The 14,240-nt window shown below is 37.9% G+C and overlaps 2 protein-coding genes across 2 annotated transcripts; both read right to left on the bottom strand.

Moving 5' to 3' along the window:
* Window positions 1-768: 768 nt before the first annotated feature.
* On the bottom strand, window positions 769-8,349 carry LOC113757122 (transcription factor tau subunit sfc4-like). Its single transcript, XM_027300528.1, has 4 exons — window positions 8,014-8,349; window positions 5,739-5,850; window positions 3,905-4,012; window positions 769-3,188 (listed from the first exon to the last, which is right to left on the bottom strand). The coding sequence occupies exons 1-4, from the start codon at window positions 8,307-8,309 to the stop codon at window positions 2,988-2,990; spliced, it is 717 nt and encodes a 238-aa protein (XP_027156329.1). The 5' UTR covers window positions 8,310-8,349; the 3' UTR covers window positions 769-2,987.
* LOC113757123 (general transcription factor 3C polypeptide 3-like) lies at window positions 927-2,696 on the bottom strand. The gene has a single exon (XM_027300529.1). The coding sequence runs from the start codon at window positions 2,694-2,696 to the stop codon at window positions 927-929; it is 1,770 nt and encodes a 589-aa protein (XP_027156330.1).
* Window positions 8,350-14,240: the final 5,891 nt, after the last annotated feature.

Here is a 14,240-nt window from a genome sequence, read left to right as displayed (position 1 = left end):
CGCCAAACCTCACATTCAAAAATTTAACAATCACAAACCAGCAAGAACATGACTCGTACTTTCCATAATCAGCTGCAAAACTTCTTCTTAAAAATGCATAACCAAAAAATTAGCACTAAAGCCAAAACTAAACTAAAATCTACAAAACTAAATACAGAATCGGCACCAAACAGCTTCACTTACACACCAAACCACACCAAATTAACTAAGAACTAGGCATAAATTCATCAAAAATTTAACATAATAACTAAAACTAGATAAGCCCAGAAAAAACAAACGAAAAAACCAGTATCTTTATATACCAAAAGTCCAATCTTGAAGCAATGAACAGCTAGATAATTGAGGTAAAGATGGACAGAAACCAGAAAACCCAAGACCTGACATGTAATTTTTAAACAGATGACAATTAGACTTGAACGAGGAAAGTGGAGCGGGCGCTGCCATGAGGCTGGAAAAAAGAGGATCAGAAGAATTGGCGTCGTTGTTTTTGATTGAAGAGGGTTCAAAATGAGGACCATGCACTCTGCTGCTGCCACAGCTTCCACCTCCACGGTCTTAAGCTTATCACTGTCTGATCAGCCTGCACATCTCAATCAAAAGCAATCTTCGGCGTACAAATTTTTTGAATCGAAAAGATTCAAAATTTTAGAAGTAGACGCTAGAGGGAGTTTGCAATTGTAAGGTTTAGATTTTCAGCCGCTCATTTGTGTTGCAAGTAGCCAAGAACTAACTGAAATTACCTATAACCGTTTTACTTTCCTGCCAAGATTCAATCTCTGCGCTTGGAAAACAAAAGACATACTTTGCAAACACAGACAATTACCATTTCTAAGGTTAAATGTCCGTGTTGCTAGTCAAAGAAAGACATATCAAATGTGGCTTTTCCATAAACAAAGAAATTGCATTACAAGGAATACTTTATTCAGTCATATGACACAATGATCTTTCAAGATTTGCCTGGCAAGATCAATTGCTCCACTTTTCTTGTAGATCAGGTGCAAATTGTAAGCTGCTTCCCGACGAAGATCACAGTAACCTGGCTTTGGAGAAGCCAGACCATCTGGTTTCTCATTTGGAAGGTTCGGCATGGGGCAATCACTTTCATGCATTGTAAGAACCTTTTCATAGTTTACAGCAGCAAGAGAAACAAGACCGACATGATGATATGCACGAGCTATATTATACAGTGCTTCCTGACCATATCTGCAAAGCTGTAAATTATTGAAAAGAAATGCCAATCCTTGTACCACAGGCTGATGTTTGTTTTGAAGTCTGTGACCCAGGGCCAAGTTTATCAATGCAGTTCCAGCACAGAGATTGATCAAGGGAATATCTGGCATCAGCTTGTAAGCTTCCAAATATTCCCGAACAGCTGCTTGATGCTGGCTGATCATGGTAAACTGGTGCCCAAAAATGAGAGTGAGTGGTACACAACTTTTGTGCTTGGTTCGCATGGTGTGCAAAAACTTGTTATGCTTTGAATATCGACTGTCCAGTTTTGAGATTACTTTGTAATAGCAGTTCCATGCAGAAAAGCTATAAGGACGTTGATTAACAATATAGCGTGCATAGTCAAAGCCGTGAGCAGGATCAGCAATATTGTATGCTATTTGGGCTCCCAGAGTTCTAAGCTCTTCATTCCTTTCAACAGACAAAACATTGGAGGCCAATTTCAGAGTTAAATTGATGATTTCCAATGCTTCCCAATACTTTTTCAAGGATAACAGTGATTTGCATAATTCTATAATGAGATAATGATGTTCCGCATCTCTTAGAAGGTTTGGAAGAGGAAGCTCTCTTGGTGCTTGTTGAGGAGATTCATCCTCTGAATCATCACTTATCCACTCTATTCCAGCGGCCAAAGCAGCAGCTCTTTTTGCTTCCTTCTTTTTTAGTAACTTTTTTGCTCTGGACGCTCTAGACAGATCTGATGTTGAAGCTACAGGTCTAAATCCATGGAACACAGTATCAGTCCTAACATGATCAAGTATTTTTATCCGTTCAGAAAGAACACTTTTTGATAGCCTCTTCCTTGGCCTGACCTTTTGTTGTATAGTCTCAAGAAACAATGTCTCTCGAACTACAGGAAAAATTACATCTACAAATGCCTCCAACAATCCTTTAGCTTTATAGATTTGAGAAAGCCTCAACTTTATCTTCCCATTAAGCCACCATGGTTTTGCTGCATTTAGGTTCAAGTTAAATAGCGATTCTGATTCTTTAGGAGGACAGAGAATAGAAATGGCTTCATCATCTTTATTTTCTTCAAGAAGAAGTGATGACAAAGCCAACCGAGCATCAACAGTATTCTCAAGTTTGTCTAAAGCTCTGTAGAAGTAATCAATTGATTGCAATCGTTTCCCCAGACAACTGCAACACTCAGCAATTTTCAGATACAGGCAACCATTGTTCTTAACATCATCTCCTACCAACATCATATAGTATTCTAGTGCAGATTCGTAATGCTCGTGATTCATTAGTGAATCTCCAATCTCAATAATCAACTGGGGATGATCATGTAAATTCTCATGTCTCAAAACATTGAAAAGAGCTTCTGCTTTTACAAAGTTTCCAAGGTGAATATGACATATTCCAGCTTTTGTACGCAGACATAATGGCATCTCTTTCCCAGAGCAGTAAACCTGCTGTGCATGCTCAATATGCTCGAGGGCTTTTAGATGTGCATTGCCTTCCATGTGTAGTGAAACCAATATATCAACCACACTTAAATCAGGTTCCTTGCAACAATTTCTGAGATAGCTTTCCAGTATACTGACTGCAAGCTCAGATTGGCCAAATTTTTTATACAGCTGGGCCGTAGTCTGTAGTACGTTTACATTGTCAGGGCAGAGCTGAGAAATTTGCTCATATGAATCAGTAGCTTTCAAATAATCACCCAACTCAACATAAAGGGATGCACGGTGAAACCGCAAATTGATATCTTCCGGATCTGCTGTTATTGCTTTAGAAAGGCAGTACCTGGCTTGTCATGTATCACCTTGTTCTATGGACCATGTCACAAGCAGCTTCCACAAAGATGCATCCTTTGGGGTTAAATGGGCAGCAATCATGTAGAAATCCAAGGCTCTCTTCTTATCACCCATCTCATTATAGATGAGCCCCAGCCTATGATATGGATCAGGAAGATTGGGAGAAAGACGAATCACTTCGTAAAACACACCTATGGCCTACAAGCTCGGAAAATCTACAATGAACAAGAAAATTGATAACCAAAAACAATAACCATTATAGACATTGTCCTTCTAAAGATTCCAAGCACACAACCAGAAAATGCCCAAGTCAAAATGAGATTCCCACCAGTTCTAATTAACAGAGAGTGCTATGTGAAGACAAAAAGTGACCATCGTATTGAATTTCTCAATAAGTTCGAGTAAAACTCCATAAGAAATAACTCGGCATTTACTGAACTTGTACTGTTACTTCACTTTGCCTAAACGAAAAACTAGATATGCTATTTTTGACAACCATTATAACTAAATCCTCAATACAAAAGGTCTGACTTAGCAGCAAGACTTAATTGTTTCTCATATCCAGAACAAAGTCAATGCATTCAAACTGAAAGAAATTTATTCACTCAAAGGAGAGGACCAACACTTTGCAAAGCAGGCTAACAAAGTGAATGGATCTCTAATTTTGCATTCCTTATGAAGAATAAGTTCTTCAGCCAACATCATTGTGGATGCTCATGAATAACAAAATGCAAGATATCCAGTCAAAGCAAATGGTAAACAAACTGAAATTTACCCAAAAAGAGAGACAATTAAGGAATGGTCACCACCATGCCTTCCATAGCAGTAAGGCGCACGGGTATAGTTAAAACCAAATGGTAAATCAAGTAAAGATCACCCTACAGACTGACAAATAAGGCACGCTAAGGCCCTACCTCTCCATAGCGGCCATGGGCATAATGAAGAGTAGCATCACCAAGTTTTCGAGTCACTTCAGGACTGACTTTATTCCTTGATCCCTTTCGTCGACCTCTTCTCTTGGGCTGCACAAGGTAAAAAAAGCATTTTGCGAAATGTCCCAAAACCAAAAAAATAGGGTAGCATAAAACTTCAGAAGATAATGCAACAAAAAAAAAACCTTAAAAACCTAAATATGAGTCCAACCAATTTTATGTGTCCGCAAAGCCAAAAAAAAATATTATGAACCAAGAAAAAAAAGATCAAGATTGTGAATGTTGCTCTCAAATTTCTTTTCCTCAGTCTTTGCCTCAAGCTGGGTATCTCGCTAAGGTGTCGGGCTGCTTGGCAGGAAAAACAAGAGCAAGATAGCTTCTTAGAAAGGTCTCCTAAAGATTAAAATGGTTTTAGCAACCATCACCATCTTGAAACACTGTCAAATTGCTCAAATAAAGATGGATAGAAAAGTTACTTGCACTAGTCTGAGTTGTGCCAGTGATATTTTTGTTTTGGGTGTTGATAATGAATTAGAGTGAGTCCCAAAAGACTTGGTACTAGCTAGTGTGCTCTTATCGAGGTTTTCATGGATTAATTCCTATATATGCATTATGAAGAGACTTACATATGTCCACTCAAGACGTATTAAAATAAATAAATGAAGCATATGAAGACCAGATGGTTTTAGGTGGCACCAGAAAAAGAATATGCCCCCCTAAAACACCCAGAATATAAACGTTAAGGTACTAATTATTCTAAGAAATCTTTATCAATAGAAGTTTCCTTTCACGATGGCAGCAATGCTTATAACTAAAATACTTGATGGAGAACATGAGAGCCAAGCTGCTGGCCTTGTTCCTGCTGCTTTTGATATATTAGTGACAGATATCAGACTACATATGTAGGAAAGCTGCTTGGCCTCATTCTTGCTGGTTTCTCAAAATCTTAAGCGTTACAAAAATTGGACTAGATTATGTTTGTGCCACAGGTGAGCAAAATGAGCAAGAACTAAAGAAAATAAGTCCATAGGTCCACGGCAAAAGTCACTCAACAGTTAAAGGAATATCTATGGCTGAGATTCCATTAATCTACAATGTGATAAAAGAAACCCAAAAAAAGGGAGCATCATCAAATATGGTAAGATTGAACCCAATCTATTAAAACAGCTATTCTCCAATTATCATATACTTGTAAAAGCTCTTTAATATAAGTGCAAAAGAACAAAGAAACGGCCAAAAAGGAGGGGGTCATTTCACAGGATTGCCAATCACTTTGTCACCAAAGAGGTTGCAAGGTCAAGAAAAATCTTACTCAAATTCAAAACTGGAAAAGGAACCAATAAGAGTAATTTTTCTCCCCAAAAAATGAAAAAAAAGGAACTATATTAAAGAGAATTACCTGGGTGAATCCAAAATATGGTTGCATAGATATGACGTTGTATTTTATTGAACACATTACAACAGTGAAACAACATGAAAAGACACGTCCTTTTCGTCAACTGAAAGTTCTTACCTACAAGATTGAAGCCTGGAAACTAAGCCTTTAGGTTTCACAGTGCATCTTGGCTAGTGCAAAAAGTTAATCATGGGTTGTATTTTCAATGCGAAATTATTTTTTTTAGTCAATGCATTCATAATAAAGCATATCTCCTCATCATGAATACAACACAATGTTACAAGAAAAAGACATGATTTTGAAATTGTCTAGACTAGTAAACTTGAAGTCTTTCAACTTAGCCACAAGTTCAAGAGCAAAAATTGTTGAAAACACAAAGCTAAGGTGGAAAAAAGTGACGAACAAGCATGGATACCATACTTTCCTGGATCTTCTTCTAGAGCCATAATTCATGAGTTCCATTATTTCTTCCATGGTTGCACCAGAAACATCTTCTTGTTGTTGCCGTGGTTTTTTAGCTACAGGTACTTCCCTGCCACACCACCAATGAAAGAAACGAAAAGAACATTATATCAGCAGAGCATTGAGCAAAAAAGTTGGAAACTTGAGGAAAAGAAAAAACTTTTAAGGGGATTCCAATGGGAAGTATTAAATCACATGCCAAAAAAATCAGTTTTTCTTCTTTAGGTACATAAGAAAACGTTAATTCCGTGATGTGCAAAAAAATTACAATGAGAACAGACAGTTTCACAATGGTTCAATTGTTTTCAGTGAGTAGATGCCACCTTACTGATACTAAAAATTGACATAGGGGACTCAAACAAAGCCACATTTACTCTCTACCTCCCTAGGGTAGGCCATCTAAGAGACCCAGCAATGCCATGGCAATATCAGGTTTTAGCTGGAGACAAAAGAATGCCAAATCACCATTACCACCCACTCAAAATTGGAAACTCGACAAGATTCCAAAAAATAAAGCAATGAAGAAAAAGGCTAGATCATCTGATCAAAGACAGTTAATGAAGCTGTTAAGAAGTAACCAGGTAGCACATTCAAAAGAAAACAAGATACAGAAACAACAAAGCCAAACTGCAAATATATATAATGCCAGTGTGAGTGAAAAAATAATAATAATAATAACAACAACTAGAGAAGCAATCTTCTATAACCTCAGCAAAAGCAACAGCCGGATGACTTGATTGTTTCCAAAATTTATTAAACGTGTCTTGTTCAAGCAAACACAACACAATTTGCATGAAGCTCTTGATAGGAAACAAACAATGAATTTTCAATCAAAACCACAATAACGAGAAGACGGAACCAAATAAGGGCAACCTACGTTGTAAAAATTTGAAAGAATTGGTAGCGCTAATAGAGAAGCTATCTTTTTCCTCTGGTTTTATTAGTGTAAGGCCCAAAGACAACCTAAGAGGGGGGGTGAATTAGGTTGATTAAAATCTTAATCAAATTTATGCAATTTTTGCTTAATAAAAATTTACCTTCTTTTCTAGTAATAATCAATCAAGTAGATTAGAAGAAGAGAGCAATATTGATTCGAAAAACAAGTATAGATAAGCAATGAGAATTTTATTAAACAAAAAGAATAAGATAGAATATCAAACCGATTGTCTACCAAGCTTTCCTCAAACTTGAAGACCAATCACTAGGTTGAGCAACTTCTCTTTGATGAAAGATGATCAACTAGATGTACAATGGAGGGAGCACTTCCTCCTTGCCCTAAGCCTCACTTAGTCAAGCTAAGAAGTTTTACAATCACTCAGATAACCCTCAACAAAGCTACACTAATGAAACTTTCAACCACAAAAGAAAAGCTCACAAGAAATTCACACCACTTGGAGAACAAATCTAGTTTTGGAGACTATTTTCTAGCTAAAATATCTCTTGAGATCATGTAAACAAAGTGTGCAAAAGTCCTCTTCTGAATCAGAATCGTTTGTATTTAAAGGGAGCCAAAATGAGCTTCATTAATACTTCCAACGGATAGAAGGCAGATGAAGAGTCAGCTAGCCGTTGGAGCTGTCGGACGTCCGACGTCTTAGTCATCGTCCGATCCCATCGTCCGAAACTCAGTGAAGTTGTTGTTCGGACGTCCGATGGTATTTTATCGTCCGAGCTTCTGTGTCCGAACGTCGTCCAGAGAGTTATCAAATCTTTGTGGAATTTTTAGGACGTCCGATGAGATTGATGTGCGTCCGAAGCATGCGTCCGATCCTTCAGGACGTCCGATGCTTCCTTACGAGCGTCCGACAGAGTCTTGGCAGAGAGTCATCAACATTTTGTGGAATTTTTAGGACGTCCGACACGTTCGATGTGCGTCCGAGGAGTACGTCCGATCCATCCGGACGTCCGATGCTTCCTCACGAGCGTCCGACAGAATCTTCTTCTTAATGATCTTCATCCTTTCGGACGTCCGACCAATTCCTTAGGACGTCCGACATGAGTGTCCTGTTTTTGCTTCTTCTTTTGGTTGATTTTCAATTCTTGACATATTCGTACCTGATTCTTTGATAGGCAGAAAACACTTATATTTGAAGAGAGTTAAACAAACATTTCAAAGACCTTTGTGATCATCAAAATCAAGAATAACAATTAGCAATACTCATTCAAAGGACTTGAAGAAATAGTGCAAGTTGCTTTTGATTAGCAAATAGTCAGAAGGAGGGAGGGAGGGTACCCTTGGGGTGTGGGTTGGAGACGGGCCTTGCGCTTTTTGGCAGCCAAAGCTTCGTAGTGGTGCTCCAGGCGCTGGAATTGCTCGTAAGGCTGGAGCCCAGATGCGTCCTCTTTGGTAAAAGCCAGAGGATCCATGTCATCACTGAACCTGAATTTATACCCTTCTTCCTCTTCATCCTCATCATCATCATCATCTTCTTCTCCTTCGATATTAGCCGTAGTGGTAGCAGTAGTAGTACCTTTTCCTTCATCATCGACTTCACGTTCTTCTTCTTCCAATTGTGATTCCAATTCCATAGGATGCTCATCTGCATGGAATTCACTGCTGCTACCTATAACCCCAGCACCCTCTCCCTCCTCCAACTCCTCCATTCTGCTCTCCACCTAATCGCTAATTGAACTCTGCAAATGAAAGCCAAAAGAATTACTCCTATTTATTTTCCCACTACCGGAGCTGGGACTGATTAAATAGTCTACTGGCTAGTTACTTGAGGGATACGGGGCAGGGACGGTCATCATGACCGTCCCTGAACGGTTCCCTCACAAAACTGAAGAAGTGGCCATCATCAATCCACGTTGACAAAGCTCAAAACAGAGTCGTTTTAATTAATGAGCAAGGAAAAAATTTCTAAAAACTATGTCTGAGCTTAACGTCTCCGTTACCAACCATTGAAACTCCCTTCCACAAAATCCCGCCTAATTGACTCGCTATGACTTCATTTCAATTCTTGGTACAAAAAACTTTTTTTAGTCTCCCTCCAAAAAGTTGTCAATATTCATCTACAACTTTAGAACTAAGGCAAAATACAATCAATGAATAGGAAAGTTACAGACAAGGGGCAGAAGAAGAGCAGTCAAAACACTCTTAGGAAAAGGAAGAACTACCTATTGAAGGAGAAAGTCTTGGAGGCCTAATATCTATAAAGGGTTGGGGAAGGTCAGGACTGAACAATGAAGCTAAAGATGATGGAGTCCAAAGCAGTGACACCCAATCGCATCTACAGAAACCCTACAGGTAACAATATTGCAAACTAATGACATAATTTCCATTGTTTGGTGAATAGCATCACATGATTTTATATCATGGTTGTCGAAACTCTATAGATGTTAGAAATTAGATCTGTTCATGGGCCATATGGAAGAGTAAAGTAGAGAGAAATTTTGAACACCAAGTGTTTGCCAAAAAGAAAAGGAAAACTTCCAAACCAATTAGTAGAGGGAGTTGTTAGGATGGGATAAATAGGGGTCATAACTCTCACATTAGTAGCAATAGTGTAGTCATTATATAACAGGGATACTGGTTGTTTCTATGAATTTCTTATAGATTTTGTTGGTTAGCAGCGCCTGTGTGCAGATTATATGTTACGTGTGGTTTGTACATACTATTCATGGCGACATACAAAACGAAAAAATAAGTGCTACAAAGATAGTTCCCTTAAGAATGCATCTTACAACATGTTGTATAAGAGACATTTCATATGAATATATAATGACGCGGAGTAAAATTGTTATGCAGAGTAAAATAACATAACGCTTAGATTGGTAGACGCATTGCAGAGAAAAAGATTACAAGATTTTTTAGCTAGTGGGGTTGGACGCCATGTTGAATAACTGTTACATGCAGTGAGTCAGCAGTTACAGTAGCAAAACTTATATATAATATTGCGTGAACATAATGTGAAATTGCTACCTATTGTTTGTTAGGTAACTCGTATTTGCATAATCATAGGATAAATAGAAGAAGAAATTGATTGTTTGAAACTTGATAGCTAGGGCAGTAGATGACAATTTGAACAGGGTAGGCATAATGAATAACATAGTTTTTAGCTTAGCATACTCAATGTGGAAAAAAGATTATAAGTTTTACTTTGCTAGTGTGCTTGGACATGAAGTTGGATAACTGTAACACGCAATGAATTAGCAATTACAGTGTAAGAACTGCTCTGTAAAATTTCATCAACGTAACTGTGAAATTGGTACCTCCAGGTTATTACATTAACTCATATTTGTAGCGTAGGACAAGAAATAGAAGAAGAAGTCAATCCTATCAAACTTGATAAATGAGTGAGAGTAGATTGTAAGTGGAATTGGCCAAACAGAATAATTAACCTACTGTTAATTTTGGCAAACAGAGTGTGAAAAATAGGTTACAAGTTTTCATAACTATTGTTACTAAGATTTGAAAGTGATATATTAGATATGTTAGTACTTTGTTATGCATTAAGAATAAGCGGAGAAAGCATAATGGAATTGAAGTGCAATTGTCTGTGTAAAACTCCAGGTTAAATGACGAACTTTAGGTAAGAAAGGTGGCAGAGATGAAGCAACAGGAAAGCTTGATGGCAGACAACCTTAGGTTCCATCTAAATCACTTAATACGTAAATGGCTAGTGTTTGTCTCTCGCAACATCTGTAGAACTCAATACATGAGATTGATGATAATTACGCGCAACATGCAATGGGAAGAAGTCAGGGAAAAAAAGGAAAAAATTGAAGGTAAGACATCTTGTTCAGATGGCCTTTCTTAGTGTGGAAAAATGGTTACCAGTTATCTTAATTAGTGTGCATATACATCTTGTTAGATAACTATTACATTCTGTGATAGAACAGTGACAGTGAAAAAATATTTTGACATGGTTGTAAATGCACAATCAACTAGTACAATGATATTAAATCAAGTCCTAGAAATTGATAATTGAACCCTTGTGAGGAAAGAAATGCAGACATAAGTTTACTCTTGTTTATAAGTTGAAACCCCAATTAATTGTAGCAGATCAGTGATTGAAGCCTATAGTATGAAAGTTGATTGGCATGAATCTTGGTTCTAATGCCTATATGTTAGGCTGAATATACTTGTTGTTCAAATGTCTTGCAGATAATTGAATATATTATATCATTACTTTATCTTGATTTGGGAATGTCAGGAGAAAACCTTATCAACATGAAAACAACCACATAGCTATATCTCCACAGAAAAATGCAAATATCAACTATACCAAAGTTCTAGAATACATTCCAACTCACATAACTATTTTTTGTTGTGCTATTTCCAATCTATTTTTTATAAATATGCACAGTCAAGTAACTAATACCTTATTGATTATACCTCATAAATCATGTATATTTTCGTAAGCTAATTAATGCAGCCATTAATAAACATTAGTAATTGTTTATTAAAAAGTTGGTGCAGATGGCATGAAGGAGATTGAGAAGTTTGACTAAGAAAGCAGCTAGAAAAGAAAAAAGTGAAAAATTAGGTAGTAGCGAACTTGAAGCGCCATCAAAATCCTTGAATGTGTAAGTTTGTCAATGCTTTTATGTTGCACCAGTATGTTGGCAAGATAGTGAGACGTGATTGTTTGATTGATTGCAATTACGAGTTGTTGAATTGGTCTCGCTTTGTTTTAATTTGCATAGATAAGAGTATATAAAGCCTTAGCTAAACTGATATGTGTTGAACAAAGTAAATAACCTTTACAATTTGCTTGAGCAGTGGCAAGATGGCACGGAAAAGGACAAAGAAGAATCCACGTGAAAAGAAAGAGTGTGCAACGTATCTGGAGTGACATTCAACAAATGAAAACCTTCTTGACGATTTCGGTTTCAATCGCCCTGCTGCTGCTAATAATAGCAGTTTTTCGCTGACCCCACGTTAGCTAGACTGGAAGACATATGAAGCGGACTTCGCTGGTAGGTAGTCGTAGATGTAAGCTCATTCGCACAATCTGTGACTTTTGCGTATACTGTTGAATGAAGACACAAATTTTTTTTGGGCCCAAGTTATTGGGAGCTATTAAGTGTGTTACTTACATCTGAATTCACTTGCGCTACTCAATTGTTCTATGTTATTAACATCAGCAAGCCTACCACTATTATGTTTATTGAACTAAACGAGATTGTATGGTTACCTTAACACACGAATTTCATATTTCATAGTGGAACTCCAACAACTCACTATGATGGTCAACACCAAACTGCATATCTAGTCACAATTCGTGCGTTCTTACTTACAACTTTGTTCGTTCTTATTTATAACAATGAAAATTAATTAAGTGTCTGAGACAACCCTCACTGCAAATTACTACATGCCTGTGGATGAAAACGACATTCCAAACGCCGGACAAAGTGTTGAAAGGTTGGATCATAAACTGACCAAGGGCATAGAGTGTTACAATGCAAAATGTTGGGCCACCCAACAAATAGAAGAAGGTAAAGTGCAAACAGTGTATTTAGAGTGTTACTGTGTATGCAGACAGTAAAACTTATCATCAATAATGTGTAACTCTGTATGCACGTGACCCCCAATGTTGGTGTACAGGTCTTTTCAGGATAAAAGCTGCCAAAAATTGTGCTAAAGTCTATAACTGATTAGCAACAGCTCGTAACACATAGCAAGACTCTCGGTACTACAAATTTCACGCTTTGTACGTAAGAAAGATTATCCGACATGGTTCAGGCGCTGCATGTGAGTCTATAGCTTCCACTCCCGTGATGTACTGGTTGGCCTCATGTGCGTTGGGATCTGATATTTTACCATATTAGAGGGTATGGCGGACTATAAAAGGCCAAGGTTGCAGTTGTATATCCCTTACACAGACTCCAGTTTGTTCGTCCCCCTTTCATTTTTACCCGCATTATTATTTAACTTCACACTTCCAATTTCTCTTCATATTAAAGTGGCAATGGACCCGTGTACTAGATTCATTTTTTGTTATCTTCAACCTCCCTACAACAGGGATTACAATTGTCACGGCCCCACCTCCTCCTAAGGCGAACCAGAGGGTTCGGCGGGCCGCCTGCCCAGCTCTCGCCGGGACTCAGTCGTTCACTACAGTCCTCAATTAAATACAAGATACAATCTCAAAGATAAATCAAATATTCCAACATTTACATATCAAAAGCGAAGCGTCCACGCTTCCGCAGCGCCACTCTATTCCTTGATCACAATTATTATACAGGAGGAAGTCCAAAGCTAGACTATTACACATCCAATCAATTCTAAACGTTCAATACAATCCCAATATGAACGATTACACAAAAGTAAATCCAAGTTCAATCCATCAATCCATACATGAGATAATCCATGATAAACACCACAAGCCCTTCCTTCGCCTTGAGCCCTGTGGAGGGGAATAAAATATTTTTGGGTGAGCTAGAAGCTCAGTGAGTAACCAAGAAATTCAGTTATCAAATCAGTTTCACAATCGTTCATTTCAATAATGTCATGCTTCAACAATCAATGCACTTTCACTTCTCTCATGAGCCAGTGAAATTATGGTACTTAGACGTCCAACGCTCCAAACAATCATTTAACATTGAACATTAACATTGAACATTGAACATTGAACATTGAGCCCATTGGTGCTCTACAGGAACATTAAACGGTGGAGGAAACGTCGGAGTCTAGCACACGAATTTCAAGTACTCATTTGAGCCAAAACATGTCAAGAACTTATATGCCGGCACACAGGATATGCAATCAAAGAAACGATGCAAGAAACATTTTAAAGTAACGTTGCAAGTAGTTTAAGGTCACTCACCTCCACGGCTCATAATCCTTGTTCAATATAGCCAATTCCATCATTCAAGTCCAAGCCTTTCACTTGAAACTTAAGGTAACCAACGCTATTAAAATCGGACAGCATTTCCCCTTAATTCCTTTATTTTCCAACCGACAATCAAACCCAATCACATAGCAATTAACCACAATTGATCAAAACCAGAAAACAGTTTTGACGTCCTTTTGCGGTAATGGCACCAAAGGTACTACGAGTATCGGATGGAGGTCCAAGACCCACCGTTTCGAAGCTAAGAACCAGGGCTACAACAATGTAGAAGGTCACTCAGTCCAAATCCTAGCACAACTAGGTCAAATATGCAGAATACCAAACCAGAATTGTAATTGCAGGTTCCCAAATCACACAATGCTGTAATCAGTACAACTCAGTCTAAACAGGTCCAAATGCAGAAATTCCAAAGGAATATGGTAGCTAGGGCATCAAGCTACATTTCATCAGAAGACCTCAACAACCAAATCCAAAGAAATTCCAGTCAAAACAACCCATTTCAGACGCAGTTCTAACATCCTGATGAACCCAGAACAGCAATAGTAATTTCGGCTTATCTCATTCTACACTACTCCGATTGACCTAAAATTTTGTAGACACATTTAAAATATCATTCCCTACAAATTTCATGTTTTAAGACAAGGCCAATTCGGCCTCTATC

This window comes from Coffea eugenioides, unplaced genomic scaffold (genome assembly GCF_003713205.1).
Source record: "Coffea eugenioides isolate CCC68of unplaced genomic scaffold, Ceug_1.0 ScVebR1_2750;HRSCAF=3834, whole genome shotgun sequence".
Taxonomy (NCBI): Eukaryota; Viridiplantae; Streptophyta; class Magnoliopsida; order Gentianales; family Rubiaceae; genus Coffea; species Coffea eugenioides.
This window is presented reverse-complemented; position numbering and strand designations above follow the sequence as displayed.